Genomic DNA, 20,205 nt, shown 5'->3' with positions numbered 1-20,205 from the left:
ACAGATGATACACGTATAGATTTTAATTAGTGGTGGCCTGATGGGTTCTTATATGGTTCGTTCCTGTGTGACCATCTGAGTTGCGATTTAATTGGTAAGGACTAAGGAAGAATTTCATTTTAGCATAGAGTGAACAACATCAGTGATTGTGGTATACATAATGGGTCACTATATATTATCACTCTTGGTTATTATATATTGAATTTGAACCCAGATTATATATATATTAATTGGGTCACTAGCATATAGAAAGTTTTTTTTTGAGAGAAAAATGGGTCACTAGCATATAGAAAGATTAGCATATATATTGGGTCACTAGCATATAGAAAGATTGAATATCGTTTCATTTCTATAAGAAATATATTACTCAATGAAAATATCTTTCTAGCAAATTTAGCTTCATTATGCATGACTCAATTAATAGTTTAATAACCCCCATTTCTAGACATATATATATAATTCATATTTGTCTGCTGAATATCCCTTAATTTAAAAAAAAAAAAAAACTTTGGGACATCTGTGTAAAGAAAAAAAATAGTAAATCGGAAACGTCAGTGAAGCTTAATTCTTTGATGACATCGATCAAGGCAGCTTAATTGACACTTGTGATGCAGAAAGAAATCACTTTAGTGGCACAAGAGAACCAATTAAGCTCACAGTCTGTGTGTGAAAAGGGAGACTTAAAAGAGAAGTGTCATGGAGATGCATGGTTGTGTTTTGACACTTGTTGCTCGGCGAAAGATGTTATTGGCTAGCTTTTTTTTCTTTTATCTGCCTTTCATTTTTGGGGCAAAATATTCGACGTTATTTGCTTTCATAATGGATTCTGTTCATACTCAATTCAGGGGACTTTCTTTTTTATTTTCTTTTTTAAGAAATTTGAGCGTAAGTTATAAGGGCGCCTATTTAATTTTTAATTTTTAATTTTTAATTATGTAATCCATTTTGCCATTATAAAGTAAGAGTGATAAAATATTCGACGTTAATTGCTTTGATAATGGATTCTGTTCATACTCAATTCAGCGGACTTTCTTTTTTTCTTTTTTCTTTTTTCTTTTTAAGAACTTTGAGCCTAAGTTATATATAAGGGCTATTTAATTTTTATGCTATCCATTTTGCCATTATAAAGTAAGAGTGAGGTTACGATTCTTTGCAATGTGCGGGTTGTTCCGTACATTAGATTCATATCTCTATTTTTAAAGTTCAAATAGTTAATCCGAACCACTCAATATTATTATCATATAAACATATATTTGGAGACCAAATTTTATAATTTTTGAATTTTTTTTTTTACTATTTTTTTATGTGTAGAAAATCATTACTTTTGGATGATCCACAATTTTTAGATCAAGTGATTTTCTAATTATCTCAAAAAATAGTAAAAAAAATTTCAAAAATATAAAATTTGATCTCCAAGTATATTTTCATATGATAATAATGTTGAGCGGTTCAGATCGACTATTTAAACTTTGAAAATGAAAATATGAATCCAATGCTCGAAACGATCCGCGCATTGCAAAGTACCACGGCCATTTTTATTAATATCCCTAAAAAAAAAGAAAATTTTAAAAATGCCCCTGTCCCCCAATTTTTATCGAATATGCCCTGACCGCCTGGGCCTGGGGCGGCCCAAATAACCCAGTGAGGCGCCCCCCCCCAATGGCGCCCCATATCACAAGTGAGGCGCCACCCCCTGGGGAGCCTCACTGGTATTTGTTTTTTTTTTTTTTTTTTTTTTTTTTTGAGAAATATGAGGATTTTGATTTGAATAATTTTGTTGAAAAAAGTGTTGGGTTTATGTGTATGTGTATGTGTATGTCAAAAAATAAAATATTATGTATATGTGTATGTGTATGCTAAAAAATAAAATATTTGAAGAGTTTTGTGAAGAAAAACAGATTAATCTGGACCGCACATCTTAATGGGTAATTTGACTAATCTGGACCGTCGGTTAAAGAATTTTCATGCAATTGACTTCTCTGAAAATAAAATTCTCCGGGATAAACAGAGCGGTGCTTCGTAGCCTCAGACATCGCTCGCAGGGGGCTGCCGCCCCCCTGCCACCCCCCGCATACTCCTACAATCAGGTCACCAAATTTTATATTTTTTGAAATTTTTTTTACTATTTTTTTAGATTTATTGAAAATCACTGTTTTTGGATGGTCCCGAATTTTCACATACACATACACATATACACATACACATATACATATACATATACATAAATAATATACGGTTACCAATTTTTTTTTTTTTTTTTACTTTTTTTACTTTTTTTTAAAAACAGAAAATTTTAATATTTTTTATTTTTCTATTGAAAATATACATGAAAATTTTTTTTTAAAAAAAGTAAAAAAAAAAAATAATGATGCAACATGGTCCTACGAAAAGGCGTGTAACTTTTGATCCGTCCGTCGGATCGTGCTGAAATTTTGACAGGAGCTCCACAGCCCCAAATCCAAGCTAACTTCGTTTCCAGCTCGATCCGACCGTCGGATGGCTCAGATTCGCGATCCAAGTCTTCCTTTATGGAGTTTTGGACCATTCTTTATAATTTTAGCGTTTTCAGGGTCTTTTATGTAATTTCTGTTCTTACGGTTGGTATTTAAAAAAAAAAATTGGTAACCGTATATTATTTATGTATATGTATATGTATATGTGTATGTGTATATGTGTATGTGTATGTGAAAATTCGGGACCATCCAAAAACAGTGATTTTCAATAAATCTAAAAAAATAGTAAAAAAAATTTCAAAAAATATAAAATTTGGTGACCTGATTGTAGGAGTATGCGGGGGGTGGCAGGGGGGCGGCAGCCCCCTGCGAGCGATGTCTGAGGCTACGAAGCACCGCTCTGTTTATCCCGGAGAATTTTATTTTCAGAGAAGTCAATTGCATGAAAATTCTTTAACCGACGGTCCAGATTAGTCAAATTACCCATTAAGATGTGCGGTCCAGATTAATCTGTTTTTCTTCACAAAACTCTTCAAATATTTTATTTTTTAGCATACACATACACATATACATAATATTTTATTTTTTGACATACACATACACATACACATAAACCCAACACTTTTTTCAACAAAATTATTCAAATCAAAATCCTCATATTTCTCAAAAAAAAAAAAAAAAAAAAAAAAAAAAACAAATACCAGTGAGGCGCCCCAGGGGGTGGCGCCTCACTTGTGATATGGGGCGCCACTGGTGGGGGCGCCTCACTGGGTTATTTGGGCCGCCCCAGGCCCAGGCGGTCAGGGCATATTCGATAAAAATTGGGGGACAGGGGCATTTTTAAAATTTTCTTTTTTTTTAGGGATATTAATAAAAATGGCCGAAAGTACCATAGCCTCACTCATAAAGTAATTTTCAAAATCGCTATGAATTGTGATTAGTGTGTTCAAGTAAGAATTCACTTTTGAAAATTTAGGTACTTGTCCACCTTCTGGTTCACGCCTAATTAAGGAACATGTTGTTATGCATGGTTTATCAATCTGATATATATATATATATATATATATATATATATATATATATATATATATATATATATATTTATACTACCCTCTTCCCCAGTTTTTTGTGCGAGCTATGCCTAATTCCTTGTTTGATGAAATTGTTGGCAATGCACAAAAAAGAAAATTAAAGAAAAACATTCTTTTTGGCCAAATTTTAGAATTTTTTTCTTTGCGACTAATTGCCAATAAACACCGATCGAGTAAATGTAAATAAAAGGATAATTAACATATATATAGTTTTGTGGATTGCATCGATCCATGCATTGGGATCATAATATATTTATTATATCAAGTAAAATAACCTAAACTAGATTAAATTTTATAAGCATACTGTTGGCCTTATAAATTGGCTGTACATACTATACAACTTCTAATTATCGTGATTTATTACCACTTTATGACACTTATATATCATACTTTTATATCTTCCCGCATGAAACATGTACATCATCATTATTTTAGTGGCTTTTGTAAATACAAAAAAACTATAGCAACAACTTTTAGCTTGACATCGATCGATCTCTCATATAATGACTATTTGAGTAGAACTAGAATTGGTTTCAAACGACGAATTCAAACTGTTGAAATCCTCCTATCTTACGAGTGATGTGTCTACATGTTAAAATTTTAATCTTTCAAATTAATTTAGTATAAAGTCAAGCGGTTAAAATTGGAAAGTTTATAAATTAATTTTAATGCATTTATTTTTTGGACGTCTTTTGACCACTTAACTCTCTACAAAATTATTTTAAAATTTTAAAATTTTCACATATAGACGCATCACTTATAAAGTAGAAAAAATTTCAATAGTTTGAATTCGTCGTTTGAAACCAATCTAATAAATTTTGAAGTTGAGTTCACAAAAAAAACTTTGGTGAATTTAGGAACACCCTAGTTCTACTCTGACTATTTAATGTCCAAATAATATTGAAATACTTTTGGCTCATATGAGTTAGTAACTTATATCCTATTTACTAAATGATATTCTTGTGGTACTTGGGGTCTTTTTTCTACCTTCCGTTTGGTACCGGTTCTTATTTCTATAAGAACAATTCAGAAAACAAAAAAATTTGGTTGCCCGAAATAAAAAAAATGGTGCAGTCATATTATATATATATTCATCATATATAGTTGATATCATATTTACAATTTATAGTGCTTTAATAAAACATGGATAAGTTAGTTTAAAAGACATACGAATATTATATATGGTTTTTTATAACCATTTTATCGTTGCTTAATTGTAATTTGCTAAATTACTTTCTTACAGTTGTGAAATGTATCAAATGCCTTGTAATATTGAAATACAAGCTCTAGCATTTATGTTATAGAATGACCAGAGATTTCTCATTCTGAGCAAAGAAAACTAATGTAATATTATATAAACACCGTTTAGTTGATGTCCTAATTAAAAGTTATGGAAAAATGGAATGAGAATGCACAGTAGACAACACTGAAAAAGGAGCTCAAATGAGAAAACATTTTATCTCCAAATTCCAATTGAAGTTAGGTAGTACCGTAGTAGGAATTTTTTTTATAAACCATAAATAATTAAATTATTTTTAGGGAACCAATATGATTACTTTTTTTTTTAAAAAACCATAAGGACCGGAAGGTCCGTCCGGTCTCACTTTTTTTTTTTTTTTTTGAAACAGAAAAATTTTAAATTTTAAAATACTTAATAAATAGTAAAAAAATTCAGAAAAATGTAAAATTTGGTCTCTAAGCACATATTAATATGAAGAACAAGATGAACAGTTTGGATCGGTTATTTGGATTTTGAATTTTAGATTTATGGTCCAATGCACAAACCCCTCCATGCATTGCAATGCACCATAGCCCATCTATATATATATATTGAATTTGGACCCAGAATATATAATGGGTCACTAGCATAAATAGCAAGATTGAATTAATATCGTTGCATTTCTATAAGTAAATTACTCATATTTTTTAGGAGAAGAAAAATGCTCAATTAAAATATCTAAAATACCTTTCTTGCAAATGAAGCTTCATTATGCATGGCTCAATTAATAGTTTAATAACCCAATTTCTCGGCATATATAATTCATATTTGTGTGCTACATATCCCTTAATAAAAATAAAAAATAAAAAAAAGCTTTGGGACATCTGAAAATAATAAAGTGTAATCGAATAAGGCATTTATGCTATGTAAATATTTGTAAACACTCTTTTTCTTTATTAATGAAAATCGTTGGTGAGCTATCTGCTCACTAACCTTCAAAAAAATAAAAATAAAAATAAAAACGGAACATCAGTAGTGAGGTTGGATTATTTCATGATATCGATCAAGGCAACTTGCAATTGAGAAGGAAGTCACATTAATGCTAACCAAGTTACGAAGCTCGGTCTGTGTGTGTGAAAAGGAAGAATTAAAAGAGGAGGGGAGATGGTTTTTTTTACACTTGTTGCTTGGTGGAAGTTGTCATTGGCTAGCTTTTTATTTCCTTTACCTGCCTTTCATTTTTGAAGTAAAATATTCGACTCTATTTGCTTTGATAATGGATTCTGTCCATACCCAATTCCGGGCATTTCTTTCTTTTCTTTTTTTTAATAAGAAAATTCAGAAAAGTTTTTCAAAATCGCTGTGAATTATGATGAGCAAATTGTGTGATGTGCTTATAAAGTTTTTATTAATACCCCCTCCCCACTCACTCAAAAAAAAAGAAAATTTTAAAATTGCCTCCGTGTTTGGATTTTTTTTCAAAATTGCCCCGACCGCTGGGCCCACGGGCGGCCCAAAACACCAAGCAGACTGCCCCCTACAAGGACAGCCACACCTCTACCAGACCGCCCCCTACAGGGGCGAGCCACACCTCTACCAGATCGCCCGGACCAAGGGCGGTCCACTAAGGACCAAACCGCTTGTGGTTCAGGATGTCCCTTTTTTTTTGTTTTTTTAGATAAATCTTAATATTTTGATTTAAATAATTTTATAAAGAAAAAAATTTCTTATTTAGAGTGTATATCAAAAAATAAAACATTTGATATATTTATACAGTGATGTCGTAACTCTTTATAACTTTGATTTAATTTGTCAATTTGCTATCACAAGTCTAGAGATTATAACCAAACCAAAAACTAAACTAATGAACACCCCTATTTCTGAGTAAACTAAACTAATTTGTTCCTACGTCAACACTGTCTAGAGACTCTAGGCGTTGTTGTCATAATTAGAAGTTATGGGAAAATGGAATGAGAATGCATAGTAGGCGACCCTGAAAAAGGAGCTCACAGTCACAGCCTCACATTAGAAAACATTGAAATTCCAATTGAAGTTAGGTAGTAGCTGGCCGTCTTAACTCTTCAAGCAGCAGTCGCTTTTGAAAGCCTTGCACGTCCAGTTGACTTAACAGCTTCTTCTGTTATCGGAACAAATTTAGATAAGCTCTTACGGATTTAACAAATCTAGCTGTTAATAAAAAAAAATAAAAAAAAAATACTATTTTGTCCTAGTGGAAGCATGTGCTCTACGATTATAGATACCGAATTCCTATATTTTCTTCCTGGAAATCTGATGATAGTAGACTATCACTATCACTGCTTGCTGTTTTACTGAGGTTAGTAGCTTAAAGTCCACTAGAAAATGTTATATAGTATTTTACATTATCTATAGGCATTCAATTTCAACGATGAGTTCTTTTTTGTTCAAAATAATCAAATTACAAGTACACGGAAAGAGGAAGCTGATCGAGGAGTCAAAATATTTCAATTGATTGCACGTCAAATTGCAGGTACACATTTAAAGCGTTGTTAGGAGAGATATCATTATCCTCAACCTCAAGTCCCCACATTTCTATGGTCTCTTCATTTTGACTTTCTCAATATATACAATTTCGGTGACCTTGTAACTAGCACAATTAAGGTAGTTGACTTGAGAACATTTTTCAATATTTGTCATATATATTATTTATTACGAAGAGCTAATTAAATTTCATGATACATTTTCTTAATTATCACCAACACTATTTTCTTATCGAAATCTTTGAATTTATTATGTTATGCAACGAAATCAATGCAAAGAATTGGTATATAGCAAGAGAGTAATTTTTTTTTCTAAAAAAAATTGACAGTCACTGCCAATATCTAAAATAAAAGAGCATTTTTTTTTCAGCTTTATACAATCTGTACAAAATGAACTCTAGATGTTAGAATTCATTGATGCAGTTGTTTATGACATAAAAAAGTGTCAGAAATTCGGTTCGATTATCTGAAATTTCAAGCTAGATTTATAATTGCATCAAATAATATCACCATGATACAACACTAGAATAGTTATATATTTAGATCCTTGTGAAATTAAATAGAACATCCCATAAAAAAAAAAATTAAATAGAGCATCAAATTTATTCTATATATCACCCATTCTACTCTCATGAAAGACTTTTCAAACTATAGAGGTCAAATGCGCATTAGAGATCTAATAATATAAAAAAAAAAATTATAGAAATGTGGAGATTAATTATATAGTATTCATAGCATTTTATAGAAAATTATATAGAAAATCATATATAAATAATGAAATTTTGAAAATAGTTCTAGACTTCTAGCCTATGAACTTTTTATTTCATTCTTTCTTGTTTTATTTTGTTTTGCTTTATTAATTTTATTTATTTATTTTTAGTGGTTTTTCAACTCTCATTCAGAAAAAGTTTCTACAAATTTCACACAAACGGCGACACCAAGCTCCATAATTATGCACTTGTCTCATTCAGAAAAAACTATATCTTCTTCTTTGCTTTCACATCAGATGAAGGCGAATATATGCAGTTGCTGTAGAATTTCCCTTCTCAATAAGTTCTGAGTTTAGCATTAATCTCACTTTTTTATTCTTCTCAGCCATATATTGTATCAGTAGTCTAAAATTATGAAAAACAATTTACAGGTTAAAATCATACCAGAAAAACAATTTAACATTAATGCAACAATTAATCGACGAGTTGTCACGAAAGCAAGTGCTAATCAAGTAAAACTCACGGTTTAGAATTTAGACAAGCACTAAGGCGAGTAAACAAGCAAAACACCATCTAATATTCTAATAGCAATTAACAACCAAAACGAGACAAAGAGAGAAAGGATTACCACAGATAAACCGAGGTAATTAATGTCACCCCTAGCCACCGCCTCCTCCGGCCAACCCTGCTCAGCCCCACACACAAATATGTATTAAAACCGGAATAACTCAATTCGTATTACTTGAGTTATCACCTTATTTCATGTTCGCTAGAAAAAAGTATGGATTAATATTTTCATAATTCATAACTAAAATATTAATATAGATAATATACTCTTTGCCATTAATTTGTAATCAGCGGTCATATTAATGAATCAAAGACGCCTTGCCGGATTGATGTGCGATCGATTCTGATATTATTGATTCCGGCAGTACTTAGCATGTATGTATGCAGCATTTCTTTCAACTTACGCTTTGTTTTATGGGCTTTATAAAAGTCATCTATTGTTAGCTCAACATTTATAAATTCGGGCTAACCCAACTTATACTTTTTATCTTGTGAGCTTTTTGTGGAGTTACTGAAGAGTAAAGATTGGCCCACCATTTATGGGCTTAGCTATCACTGGTCTTAGTTGTCTATAGATAGGTTGAAGCAAAAACAACCATCAATTACTAGTATACTACCTTACAACTTTACTCTCATCATCATATTTAGCAACAAGTTGTCATAAAATTTACAAATTTAAAACGCACAAACACATAAGAAAAGAAGTTTGCACTTTATCCAATCAAGTGCTTATATTTGTTATATAACATATGTTTTGTAATGGTAAAGGTAATAGAGTAAGCCTATACTCGAACCTCTTATCACATTCTGCACAGGAGAACCAACGAAGAATAAATTACAAAAGCTTTCGGAAGACTGCTCAGGATAAAACGAAAATGTTTTCTTCTGAGAGAACAGCATAAAATTGGTCCAAATTCCATTTATCGTTAACGTAAGCTGTACTAAGTTTGGAATTCCATTTTTTTTTTTTAAATGTTTATTTTTATAAAGATTCCCATAAACTTTCACATTTATTTCGTTGCAGATGCTGCTTGAGGAAATTGAACAGGCATCTCTCGTTAAAGAGGCAAAACCCATCAACATATGTATTAAGCGTATGATTTATAAATGAGATATGAATAGCTGAATAATTCAAATTCTGATATAAAATAGAGACTTGATCCCTATATTTCATCAAAAAAAAATAATACAAATTCTATCAAAGCATCTCTACATTAGTACAATGACTACAAGCAAATAGTACCATTTTAATTGGTACAAGCAAGTTGGGAGAAAGCTCTACATCTACATAAAGACCCAAATCTTTAAAGCGCCCCACCAATTTTTCATTCCTCGAGACACCAAATGTGTGTTCCTTTTCTTTCTTTGACACTTTCTTTATTTTCATACAAGTCATTTGAAGAAGAAAATCTCTTTTTGAGATAAAAGGAATGAAAAGAATTTTGATATTTCAATCAATTTTTCAGAAATATCTGCGTATGGATATACAAAAGTTATAATATAATAAAAAAAAATACTTCTTCACCCCCCATATTTTTTTGCAAAAAAATGACATAAAATAAATGAGTAAAATATTTTTTTTTGAAAAAAAAAAGAGGAAAAAAATAAAAAAAAGAATTACTATGTTCGTTTCTATTCGGTTTATGGAATCATTTTGTTATATTTTTTATTATGGTTTGCTTGCTCTCTTCTACTTTCAAGAATGTTAGCATCTTATATCTAGCATGGAGCTCGTCTTCCGAAAGTTTCTTCCCACTGCCCAAATTAAAATAAAATAATAATAAATGATTTCTTAGAAATAAGCCTAACTGACTACATTTCTTGCAGAATATGAGATTAAACAAATATAGTACAGAATAAAAAAGACAAAACAATATTAACTAACCTCATAATGGTTGGGATGTCCCTCAGAGTTTCTCTAACAGCGCATCCGCTTCTCCCTCTATCTCCCTTCCTATACAGTTATTTATCAAAGAAATTAAGATAGAAAAGAGACCTCATTGACTGGAAGATTAAAAATAAGTTGCCTTTTGTAGGTCCCATGTAATCCGTGAAACTTTAAGTAATTTTCTTTTTCAATTTTTCAGCCTGAACATATGATTTTAAGATTCAACAATCCAATAGCTTGAAATTGCAAATAGAAAAAATTTCAATAAAGGTGAAAGCACTGAATCATTATGGTTACCTATTAAACTATGCCGTCTATTGTCAATCACCTTATCAACACCAAACCAACCACAGAACACTAGGGTATGTGTGGCAGTATCAGATCTATTTTCTTCTAAACAGTTTCAATTCCAGCTAAACCATTGGTACCAAAATCCCTTTGTTGTCTGACTTAATTAATTGCAATACAAAACATAAAACTAACAAAAATTTTCATCATTGATCCATAAATAAATTGAAGTACCATGCCCCAATGTTAAATGAAATCCCTAATAACTGAACTTGCTGGTGTTGTGCAAAATTACAGAAATGGGAATACATCCTGGTTCATGGTGTTACAAGATAGTAGGATATAAAGAGTCATCCCCATTTCAAACTTTATTTCCTTGCAGACACAAACCCTGAGGTTGTGCCAGGAAGAGAACACTCACCTCTGTAGAGAGGAGTATGTCAGCTCAATTTTTAACAAGCATTGGCAGTTGTCAAGCTCATTATGCTTGATTTCAGCATAGTTATCGATCTCATACTGCAAAAGGGACATATATTGTTTAGTTCAATGGAATTTTCTTTTAATAAAGAGAAAATGAAAGAAACTTCAATATTCAATGCATGGAAGAACACAATGCAATAGCACCTAAAAGTTTGAAGAGATATAGTCTGAGAAGAGCCAAGGCCCACCCTCTAAGAATCAAAGGAAATCTTCTGGAAACGAATGATACCAGCAGCCCCACCGTAACAAAGCCACCTTTCGGTGCCTTTATTTTTATTCCATCTCACTTTGTGCAATGCCACTAGTTTAGAAGGAAATCCATTGTCACAGCTATCATCTACTTCAGGTAACATCCCCACATCGACATTATTTTCCTCGTCTCTATTTGGCGGAGGATTGGTTGCTGAAACTAGGGCTTTGTCATTACCTGACACATCAAGATAAAAATGAATATGGAAGAGTTAAGTTGGATCTACTAAATATATGAAATCAAAGTGAAGCATGTAAAAAGGTTTGTTTGCTTACCCATAATATACCGGCTAGGACCTTTAATAGGCTTAAGAGGAAGATTTGATATGATGGTGTTTCTAAATGGGGGACCAAGTTCAAGTATTCCTCCCCCATCTTTAAAATGATCACAAAGAAAGTATGGGGTTCGGTTCCGGGTCGGGTCCGCCTCCAAAAATCTTTCGGTAAGCTACAAAGCAAAGTAAAGTAAAGATCAACAACAGCAAACACAAAATAAATGCTGGTGCATTGAGCCCATTTCAGTTTAGCTAGTTTAGAGATGATGGAAAACCAAGAGCAATAATAAGCATTTTACCTGAAATACAACGACAGAGCCATCCGTAACACAATAAGCTGCAAGACCTGATGGATGCATTAGCCACGGATCTCAGTAATTAATATCTTGTGCATTTTATTCACAAGTGGCTCTTAAAAACAGAAAACACCAAAAGAAGAAAAAGATAGAGCATTGAACCTGTCAGAGACGTATGGATGCTCCAAATAGCAAAAATGGACATGGTGTAAATAAATATACCCTCAAATTGCTTTCTTGGAAGTGGCATCCCCGTCACAGGCAAGTCGTTTGCTCCTTTCGGCAAGCTGAAAATCCTCATAGTTCCATCTTCCACGGTCATCAAAATGCATCTATGCAATTCAAACCAATAAAAAGAAGTGTAATAAACCACTAGTTCTACCATGATAAATAAATTGTATGCAGATATCTTATGGTACCTTGGATCCTTCAACCAGTCAACACTCACCACAGCTTTATGAGCTGGATTTACTTCCCACAATGAATGGTAGGGATCTCTGTGTCACCAAAATTGTCACTTTAAGAAAATAACTAAACAAAAATAACCACAAAGGTTGATATTTGTCCGTAAAATCAAATAACTTTTAGTTGTATTTACATTGTTGATAATACTTGTAACTGTGTTTATTATTTAATCGGGATAATGCATACAAGGAACAGATATTTTAGCATGTACCTGATATCCCAAAATTTTAGACCTTCAGGACCGGCAACTACAAAGAGATTTGCATCTTCTGGATTCTCACTGGGTATGCTTGCTGATTAATACTCGATTGGAGTAAATAAGAACAAAAAATTAAGTTGAGACACGCACCTGTCATGAGGAGCCCAAGCAAGTGATCTAATAGGAGAAGAGTCGGCTGTGAAGACAAGCAATGGCCTTGAGTCTGCAAGTATAACGTACAAAAGAGATGTAAATTAACCTAGCAACATCTAACTTGTGCATTATACAAAAAAATTCAAATCATGCTTAAATACCTTCACAAGTAGTATGAATTGCAAACTTCCATAAAGCAACCTGCGAAGTACATATTTGAATAACTAAATCCTTCATGCTAATAAAGAATCTGACAATGCAACTTGACCACTGTATATCAAAATATTTTGAACAATGGCAAGTAAATTCTTATGGTATAAAAATTTAGATATATACCCATCATAACTTTTTTTATTAGATATTTACCCATCCAAACTTGAAAATTAGTTATTTGCCCATCAAAACTCACTAATTTTATTAATATCCCCATTTTCTAATTTTTTTCATTAAAAATACTTATTAATATTAATTAAAAATTAAATTGACAATTTTACCCTCAAAATTATGTATCACTATTCACTAATACCTCTTCCTGACCCTTCCTCTTCCCGAACAACCCTTCTCCATCCCGCTCAATTCAGATCCTGCCTGACCTTCCTCTTCCTGCACGCGACCCTCCTCTTCCCGCACAACCTTCCTCCACCCATAACAAAATCTCATAAATTAAGATCCAGACTAAGAGAGAATTAATCAAGGATGAGACGACTACTGTTCAATGCTTCCAGCACAACTTCTCTTTATTCAAGTGGACGATTTTTTTTTCTGATTACTAAAATTTGTTTGTTCGCTTATATGAAATCAGCATAAGAAAAATTCCAACTCCAAAATTTCTTACAAGACCAAAGCAATAATGGCATAAGTCAAAAGGTACAAAAACCATATCAAAGATAGCAGCAGCTTATTAGTTTCAACTTATCACACTCATTTCGTGATACATTGGATTACCTCTAAGCTCCAATTTGTTACATTGGTAAATTTTACAAATCAGTTCAGCAAATTTTATACAATTGCCGAACTAAACAATAAAGTTGGTACTAAATTTCATGAACCAGTATTTACTCTGCTTTTAACATCTGGACTTCTGAACTGGCCAGTTTCAACTCACTTATTAAAGTTGGGTAGCAGTCACAACTGGTTAGTTTGCTTGGTATACAAAGCAAGCAACCATTTATGTTTTAATTAGTACAACGTAATGATTCTCATTACTAATAGATTCAAAATAGATTGAGTAAGAGATATAGTTTCTTGCATCCAAAGGAAGAGAGGAGAGGACGGACTTAAACGGGAGGCAAGAGAAGGGCATAACTGTCTTTTTATTTATTTATTTATTTATTATTAATCAGTATTATTAATTGATTTAATTGAGTAATGAATATGTTTATCATATAGATCTATTTAGATGGGAAAATAACTAATTTTGATTTTTTTTATGGGGAAATATCTAATTGAAGAAGTTATGATGGGCATATATCTAACTTTCTCGATAATATTTACCGTGCCATCATGGCATCCAGCTAATATCATATCACCAGGAGGAGAGGTTGACCACTCAAGAGTCAGCGGAATACTGCATTACATTCGAACAAAGGAGTCCATAAAAAGATTAACTAATACAAAGCGGCAACAAAAAAGATAATCAATTTAAAATTTACATGCAAATGAAGTTACCTTTGCCTATTGCCAACTGTTAACTTTGAACATCTGAAGATGGCTTTCAATTTTAGAAACCTGGGGTCTGTACCCTGACCTCGGTCAGGGTTTGAACTATATAATCTCTGTACTGTGCTTGGAAATGGAACTTCCCATCTGCAATGATAGCAACAGTGCATGCATCTCTTAGGAAAAAAGAAAAAAAGGCAACAAGAGAAAAGAAAAATGAAAACATATAACATACACTTCCAAAGATCCATCGCCCAATAGCGCTGCGAGATAGCCCATGCGAGCAGTGGAGCTGGTTGCAAAGGGTTTCCATTTTATATCCCATGCAACTTTACCGTAATGTGCCAAACAGAATACCAATTTTGGCAATAGCATCTCCTTTGGGCAACACACTGAGCTGGCCAACTTTGCTTCTGCATTGCACTGAGTCTCAGTTAAATTTGGTTCTACTATCTGACACTCAGACGAGGTAACATACTCAACTATGTTGTTTTCTGCAGCAACAACAACAGGTTTCTGTATTGATTGTTTCTCTTTCAACCTTCTCTTGTTATGTTTCTTTTCATACAGAACAGCTAACGGCAATGCAACATCTAGTGGTTCGACTATTGGGAGAGAATTTGCTTCATTGTCAACCGCATCATTATGCCCCTTTTGAGCCATTTCAAAACACTGTAAATCCTTATCCATATCTGCATTCAACTTGGCACCAGAAGCCACAGGGCACACTTCTTGGCTTCGGAAATTTCCTTTCTTACATCTACCTTTCCTGCCCTTTTGAGTTGATTTTGCATCAGGTGGAGGTAGCAAGGCAAGTGTAGTTCCAGTTCCCTCCAAATTAATGCTTACAGGTAAGAGAAGTTTATCTTCCTCTTCAATATTGGAGCTTTGTGCATACTTTCGCGGTCTACCCCTTTTCTTGGGCACTTTTGGGCACGTCTCCTCATCTGTAGGCCTTTTTCTGGGCCTCCCAATTTTCTTTTGTTTAGCAACTTGGCACCCGTTTGTTTCATCCATCAGGGAAACTTTTTTAGGCCTTCCTCTACGCTTAATCAAAGCTTGTGATTTTTGTTTATCATTTTCAACACCATCCTCAACAGTCAGAGCCTCTTTAGCTCTCCTTTTGACAACACGATAAGGAGGTTTAGACAATTCTACAGTCTCACTGGTGGTAACAAAACACCATATCTGTATAGCACCTCTTCCCTTCAAAGAAGCACCCATCTTATGATAATAGGACCCTGGCGGATGAGCTGACACTGCCAAATACTGCATGAATCCAAGGAAATTAAAGAATTAAAAGAAAATGAGATCAGTATAAATCGTTAGACTTAGATGGACAAAAAATTTAGATAGATAAATTTAGACAAAGAACGCAACCTCGCACGTTATGGCAGAAACAGGCTTGTCATCTGCTCGAGGGCACCAGTCTAATGCCCACACACTTCCTCCAGCACATAACACAAAATCACTGTACATAAAGTAACTATTTAACTGATAAAATAGATTGCGTCCATGAAAAACAAGTATGAACTACTTAATTTCACCACTCCACAATAACAATTGCCCAATGCCAAATTTTCACCAAGGATATCCAAATTCAAAACTACCCAGGTCTGGTATTGTTGTCCTGACTCAATCTGAGACCAGGTAAGGCTGATCCAACAGGATAACCAATTGATTTCTCGTACCCATTAAGGCCCACCAATGTGTTAATCAATCGGTTTTAAATGATGATTTCTGATAATTGTTAACAACTACCAACTCTTAATCTTATTTTTTGTTTAAAAGAAAAAAATAGCACTGAATTTAAAACAAGTTAATGTCTTCAATCAATAAGTATCTAAAAAGATAATGATCAGTTCCAATTCCAAAATTAAATAATACTGGCATATTGGGCAGTTGTAAACCATAAAATTCATAGTTAGGGTCCTGCTCAGCTTTACTTTGACCTTACTGCTGCATGGACTTGACCTGTTTCTCTGTTACATAATTAGGACATCAACCCAACCCAAACCTAACTCGATTGATTGCCACCTCGACAGGCACCAGTAAAAACTGCATGGACCAAGAACCAGCTGTGATAGGAATGATGTGATAAAATATTTAAAAAGAGATAAAGAAAAACCTGGTAGATGAATCTGCTTCTCCAGCCAACTTTCCGGCCTTGGGAATAGCTGCAGAAGAAAACTGTGGCAGCTTAAGTTCTTGCCTGACAGGACCTGGACTAATGCCGGTAACTACTCTTTCACTTTCACATGGAAAGCTCACAGTTCTTGGGTCATACTGGAAGTACTTCCATTCCCTACATATATAGTACATATATGATTTAACTTAAATAACAAACATCAGTTTCAATTCGAAAAGATCAGATCAAAGCAACAGTTGTTGGTTTATATATGTCAAATAATCTAGTTTTAGGCACATAAATTATTGAGGCCAAATTGCCCATCACCTCACCTAACTAAACCAAGGCTTGAGAAAGAAATAGTGTTGGGAAAGAAGGATAAGGCAAACCAAAAAATAAATAAATCATGACGCTATAAGGAAATACTTGAGGAAGGTGATCATAGAGGAGAAACGGTCGATGTCTGCCAAATCCAAGTCATGCTGAGATGAGGAAGAACACAGTTTGCAAATGTAGTCCATATCGGAGAAGAAATTGTCGATGCAGTAATCAAATATTGCTACTTCGCCTTCTTCGCTTACATATTCCCCTCCCTTCCCTTTCACTTCCGCTTCCCCTTCCAATTCACTCTGGATCGAGAGTGCCGCCATGGCTTTTCAACCGAGAGAAGGAGCGGTTTTACCGGGGAGATTAGGAAATTATAATTTCGTTCAACAAGAAGTCGGAATATTTCTTGTAAAACCCTCGCTCCTAAGTCCTAACGCGTTTCCTGAAAGGCTGAAACGAGAAGTATTAAAACCTTCCTTTAACGGCCTCCAAAATTCTTTTTTTTTTTTTTTTATATATAATAGTAATAGCATTAGAAAAGAAAAGAAAAATAGAAATTCATAGCATGAACGCGAACCTTGGATAGTATGAAAAATTACGTCCACCTCCTGATGCACGGAGCGTAGGGCGTCGCAGAGAAGCGCGGACAGTGAGCAGAGGAGAGGAGGAGAAGTATGAAGGACAGCAGCCTGATTTCGAACAGGACGAGGACGATCCTTTGAATTTTGAGATAGCGGGACGCAACAGAGGTGGACTGCACGGAGCCGGCAGGCAGGCAGGATTCGCAATCGCACCGTCCCGTTAAGAAGCGCTGAGGAAGAGAAGGGAAGGGTGGGGGTACGAAGAGGAAAATTAGGCTTTGAGATTTGTGCCAAATTTAAAAGAACGGCCCGGATCCACTAATTGTAAAATAATTCTTTTTGGATAATAGAGACTGTACTGAGGTTTCTTAGATCGGAGAATACTCCGCAGAGTTGCCCTTTTTCCTATTCCATTGCTATGGAATTCAGCCAATCCTCAAATTCAAGTAGTGGTTCCTAGTTAAATTCGCCTCAAAGATTCCTTCTACAAGCCAACAATCTTGACTCCTTTCTTTCTTTCTAAGCCCAGCCCCAGCCTAATTCCCTTCATTTGGTTATGCTATACGGTGAATTTGAGATATCCGTAAAGTTCGATCTGAAAGAGGAAAATTTGCGCTCTCTCCGAATAGGCACCGTACACGTAGGTAAGTTTGAGATATCTCGAGGGCATAATTTGGTTCGATGGTCAGATTAACCATATGATATTGAAAGGGGTTGCTTGAAAAACAATTTCTCTCAGCACTGCTCAAGAAGGATTAAAAAATAGATTTCTGACATAATTTGATCACCAAGTTTGTTTGAGAGTCACTGACAATTTTGGTTAGCAGTTCAAAATAGTTGTAATTTTTTTTTGTCAACGCCGCTTCTGACATAACAAAAAAGAAAAGGAAATTGTCTGCAACTTGAAACTGCGAACCTCCAAACTACGTGTCAAAAAATAAAATTTATCATAATCTGTAGTTATTTGGTTTATCATTTTTTCTTAATTGGTAAAAATAAAAATTTCCTGTTAATTATCATTATACTAATGTTAGTATTTTGAGAAAATAAAATTGTGTCCGAAATTTGTTGAACACAAATTATTTTATAAAATCAGAAGAAAACTTGTTTTTGTTATCTTGATTCCAATTCTGAGGGTGAAGGTCTAATAATATTTGTAGTTAAAACGATATTTTCAAATTTCAACAAAACTTAAAACATGTCGCAAATAGATCTTAAAGAAAAACTTGATTATAAGTTAATTGTCGTAATTTAGTTGTCATTATAAGCATGCGTTACTTCTCAATGATCAAATATTAATCTAATGTGTTCAGATAATATTTTTTATGTGAAAGGCCTTAAATTTAACATCCAACTAAATATCTTTTAATGAACACTTAAATTAAAAGATTTTGATCTCTATCTTTATCAATTCTGAAACTAACTTATACAGAGGGTCTTTTTTACCAACAGTTATTTGTGTTCACATATAATAAACTTGTTAGATGCAGAGAGCTCTCCTCATAAGCTCCGCTTCTTTCCTTGTAAACTCCGCTTCAGAAATTTTGAGAGAATATGAAAAAGCAGTTTTGAGAGTCATCCGTCTGCATCTTTTCTCCGTTCCGCCATGCCACCTCTATCCTTCTCCTCGTCCTCCCGGTTCATTTCGACTTGTTTTATTCGAGCGGATATTCTGTCATTACTTAATGCTCCGTCTCACGTTTAAGCAGGTACTTCCGTCCAACGGATCTAACCACCACTCGTCGGTCCATCTCGACTTACTCCAACCCAGCAGGTGCTTCCGTTTAGGATCCGGTCATCGCTTATCGATCCACTTCGACTTTCCGGGTTCAGCTGAGGGTGTTGTAAATTCGCTCCACCCGTCATAATATCTAATATAACTATATATGAATAAGGTAAGTGTTCTGTGGTTGTGGCCGATGATGATGATAATGATGATGTGTTTTCTTCTTCCTCCTTCCTCCTTCCTCCCCTCCTCCTGTCTTTATGTCTCTTTCTACTGTTGTGTCCTCCTGTGAGGTGACTGTCCTGGTCCGGTCAACTCAACTCCCGGTCTGGTTTGATTTAGTGCCTCGTCGGCTGAGTGGTGACTGTCCTGGTTCGGTTGATTCAGTTCCCTGATCGGTTTGATTCAGTGCCTTCTCGACTGAAGTGGTGACTGTCATGGTCCGGTTGATTTAGTTCCTGGTTCGGTATGATTCAATGTCTCTCGGGTGCGTACTCTTCTAGGCGGTGTTGACACGGTGTAGTCACACTCGCTCTACTGCTACATTTGCATATCAAGAGAAGATAATGAACATGCCCATTGACTTGCTAATATGGCGCAAACCGAACATTTCGCAACTATTGGTTTTACTTTTCATCTTCTCTGTAATTTTTAGCAGTGAGAGATTTTACAAGTAGTCCAATGTATAGGATACTATCTTTGTGTAATAGGAATACCTACGCTAGAATAGACTTGTAATTTACTCTGATGTTTAATGATATCGCCTAAGGGCTTACAACCAAAAAAAAAATTGTTAGATGCATCTCCTTAAAAGAGAGATCGAAAGGACTTCAGATTTTAATATATTTTCATAATAGCATTTGAAAAGGAATTCTATCATTTTTTTCTCCGCAACAACTCTTACGAAGTGAAAATCAGTCTTTGATCAAATA

The 20,205-nt window shown here is 34.1% G+C and overlaps 1 protein-coding gene and 1 long non-coding RNA gene across 8 annotated transcripts; one reads left to right on the top strand and one right to left on the bottom strand.

Annotated features, from left to right (window-relative positions):
- Positions 1 to 9,680: 9,680 nt before the first annotated feature.
- LOC144563093 (Transducin/WD40 repeat-like superfamily protein) lies at positions 9,681 to 17,882 on the bottom strand. Of its 7 annotated transcripts, none has more exons than XM_078312483.1 (18): positions 17,544 to 17,873; positions 17,066 to 17,416; positions 16,640 to 16,816; positions 15,892 to 15,982; positions 14,747 to 15,780; positions 14,521 to 14,658; positions 14,347 to 14,419; positions 13,014 to 13,053; positions 12,850 to 12,922; positions 12,712 to 12,780; positions 12,455 to 12,532; positions 12,258 to 12,367; positions 12,039 to 12,085; positions 11,741 to 11,912; positions 11,360 to 11,642; positions 11,157 to 11,251; positions 10,445 to 10,513; positions 9,681 to 10,314 (listed from the first exon to the last, which is right to left on the bottom strand). In XM_078312483.1, exons 2-15 carry the CDS (start codon positions 17,287 to 17,289, stop codon positions 11,407 to 11,409), a joined length of 2,562 nt encoding a protein of 853 aa, XP_078168609.1. In that variant the 5' UTR covers positions 17,290 to 17,416; positions 17,544 to 17,873; the 3' UTR covers positions 9,681 to 10,314; positions 10,445 to 10,513; positions 11,157 to 11,251; positions 11,360 to 11,406. The 7 variants fall into 7 exon arrangements, with proteins under 7 accessions (XP_078168609.1, XP_078168608.1, XP_078168606.1 ...); XM_078312482.1 differs by having other exon boundaries at positions 11,404 to 11,642; positions 12,198 to 12,367; positions 17,544 to 17,870; XM_078312480.1 differs by having other exon boundaries at positions 12,198 to 12,367; positions 17,544 to 17,868.
- LOC144563095 (uncharacterized) lies at positions 10,940 to 11,475 on the top strand. Its single transcript, XR_013514259.1, has 3 exons — positions 10,940 to 10,980; positions 11,072 to 11,236; positions 11,342 to 11,475. It is a non-coding gene; the product is annotated as an uncharacterized LOC144563095 (long non-coding RNA).
- Positions 17,883 to 20,205: the final 2,323 nt, after the last annotated feature.

This window comes from Carex rostrata, chromosome 12 (assembly GCF_964058835.1).
Source record: "Carex rostrata chromosome 12, lpCarRost1.2, whole genome shotgun sequence".
NCBI lineage: Eukaryota > Viridiplantae > Streptophyta > Magnoliopsida > Poales > Cyperaceae > Carex > Carex rostrata.
The sequence above is the reverse complement of the archived record's forward strand: the minus strand, read 5'-3'. Positions and strand labels throughout refer to the sequence as shown.

Bases quoted from the DNA above. Each gene is read 5' to 3' on its own strand.
- LOC144563093 (XM_078312482.1), bottom strand. From the start codon at position 17,289: ATGGCGGCACTCTCGATCCAGAGTGAATTGGAAGGGGAAGCGGAAGTG. The intron at 14,659-14,746 runs GTATGTTATATG...CTATCATTGCAG, and splicing joins GGCGATGGATCTTTGGAAGT to ATGGGAAGTTCCATTTCCAA. The intron at 12,086-12,197 runs GTTCAATGCTCT...TGCATCCATCAG, and splicing joins CATCCATACGTCTCTGACAG to GTCTTGCAGCTTATTGTGTT.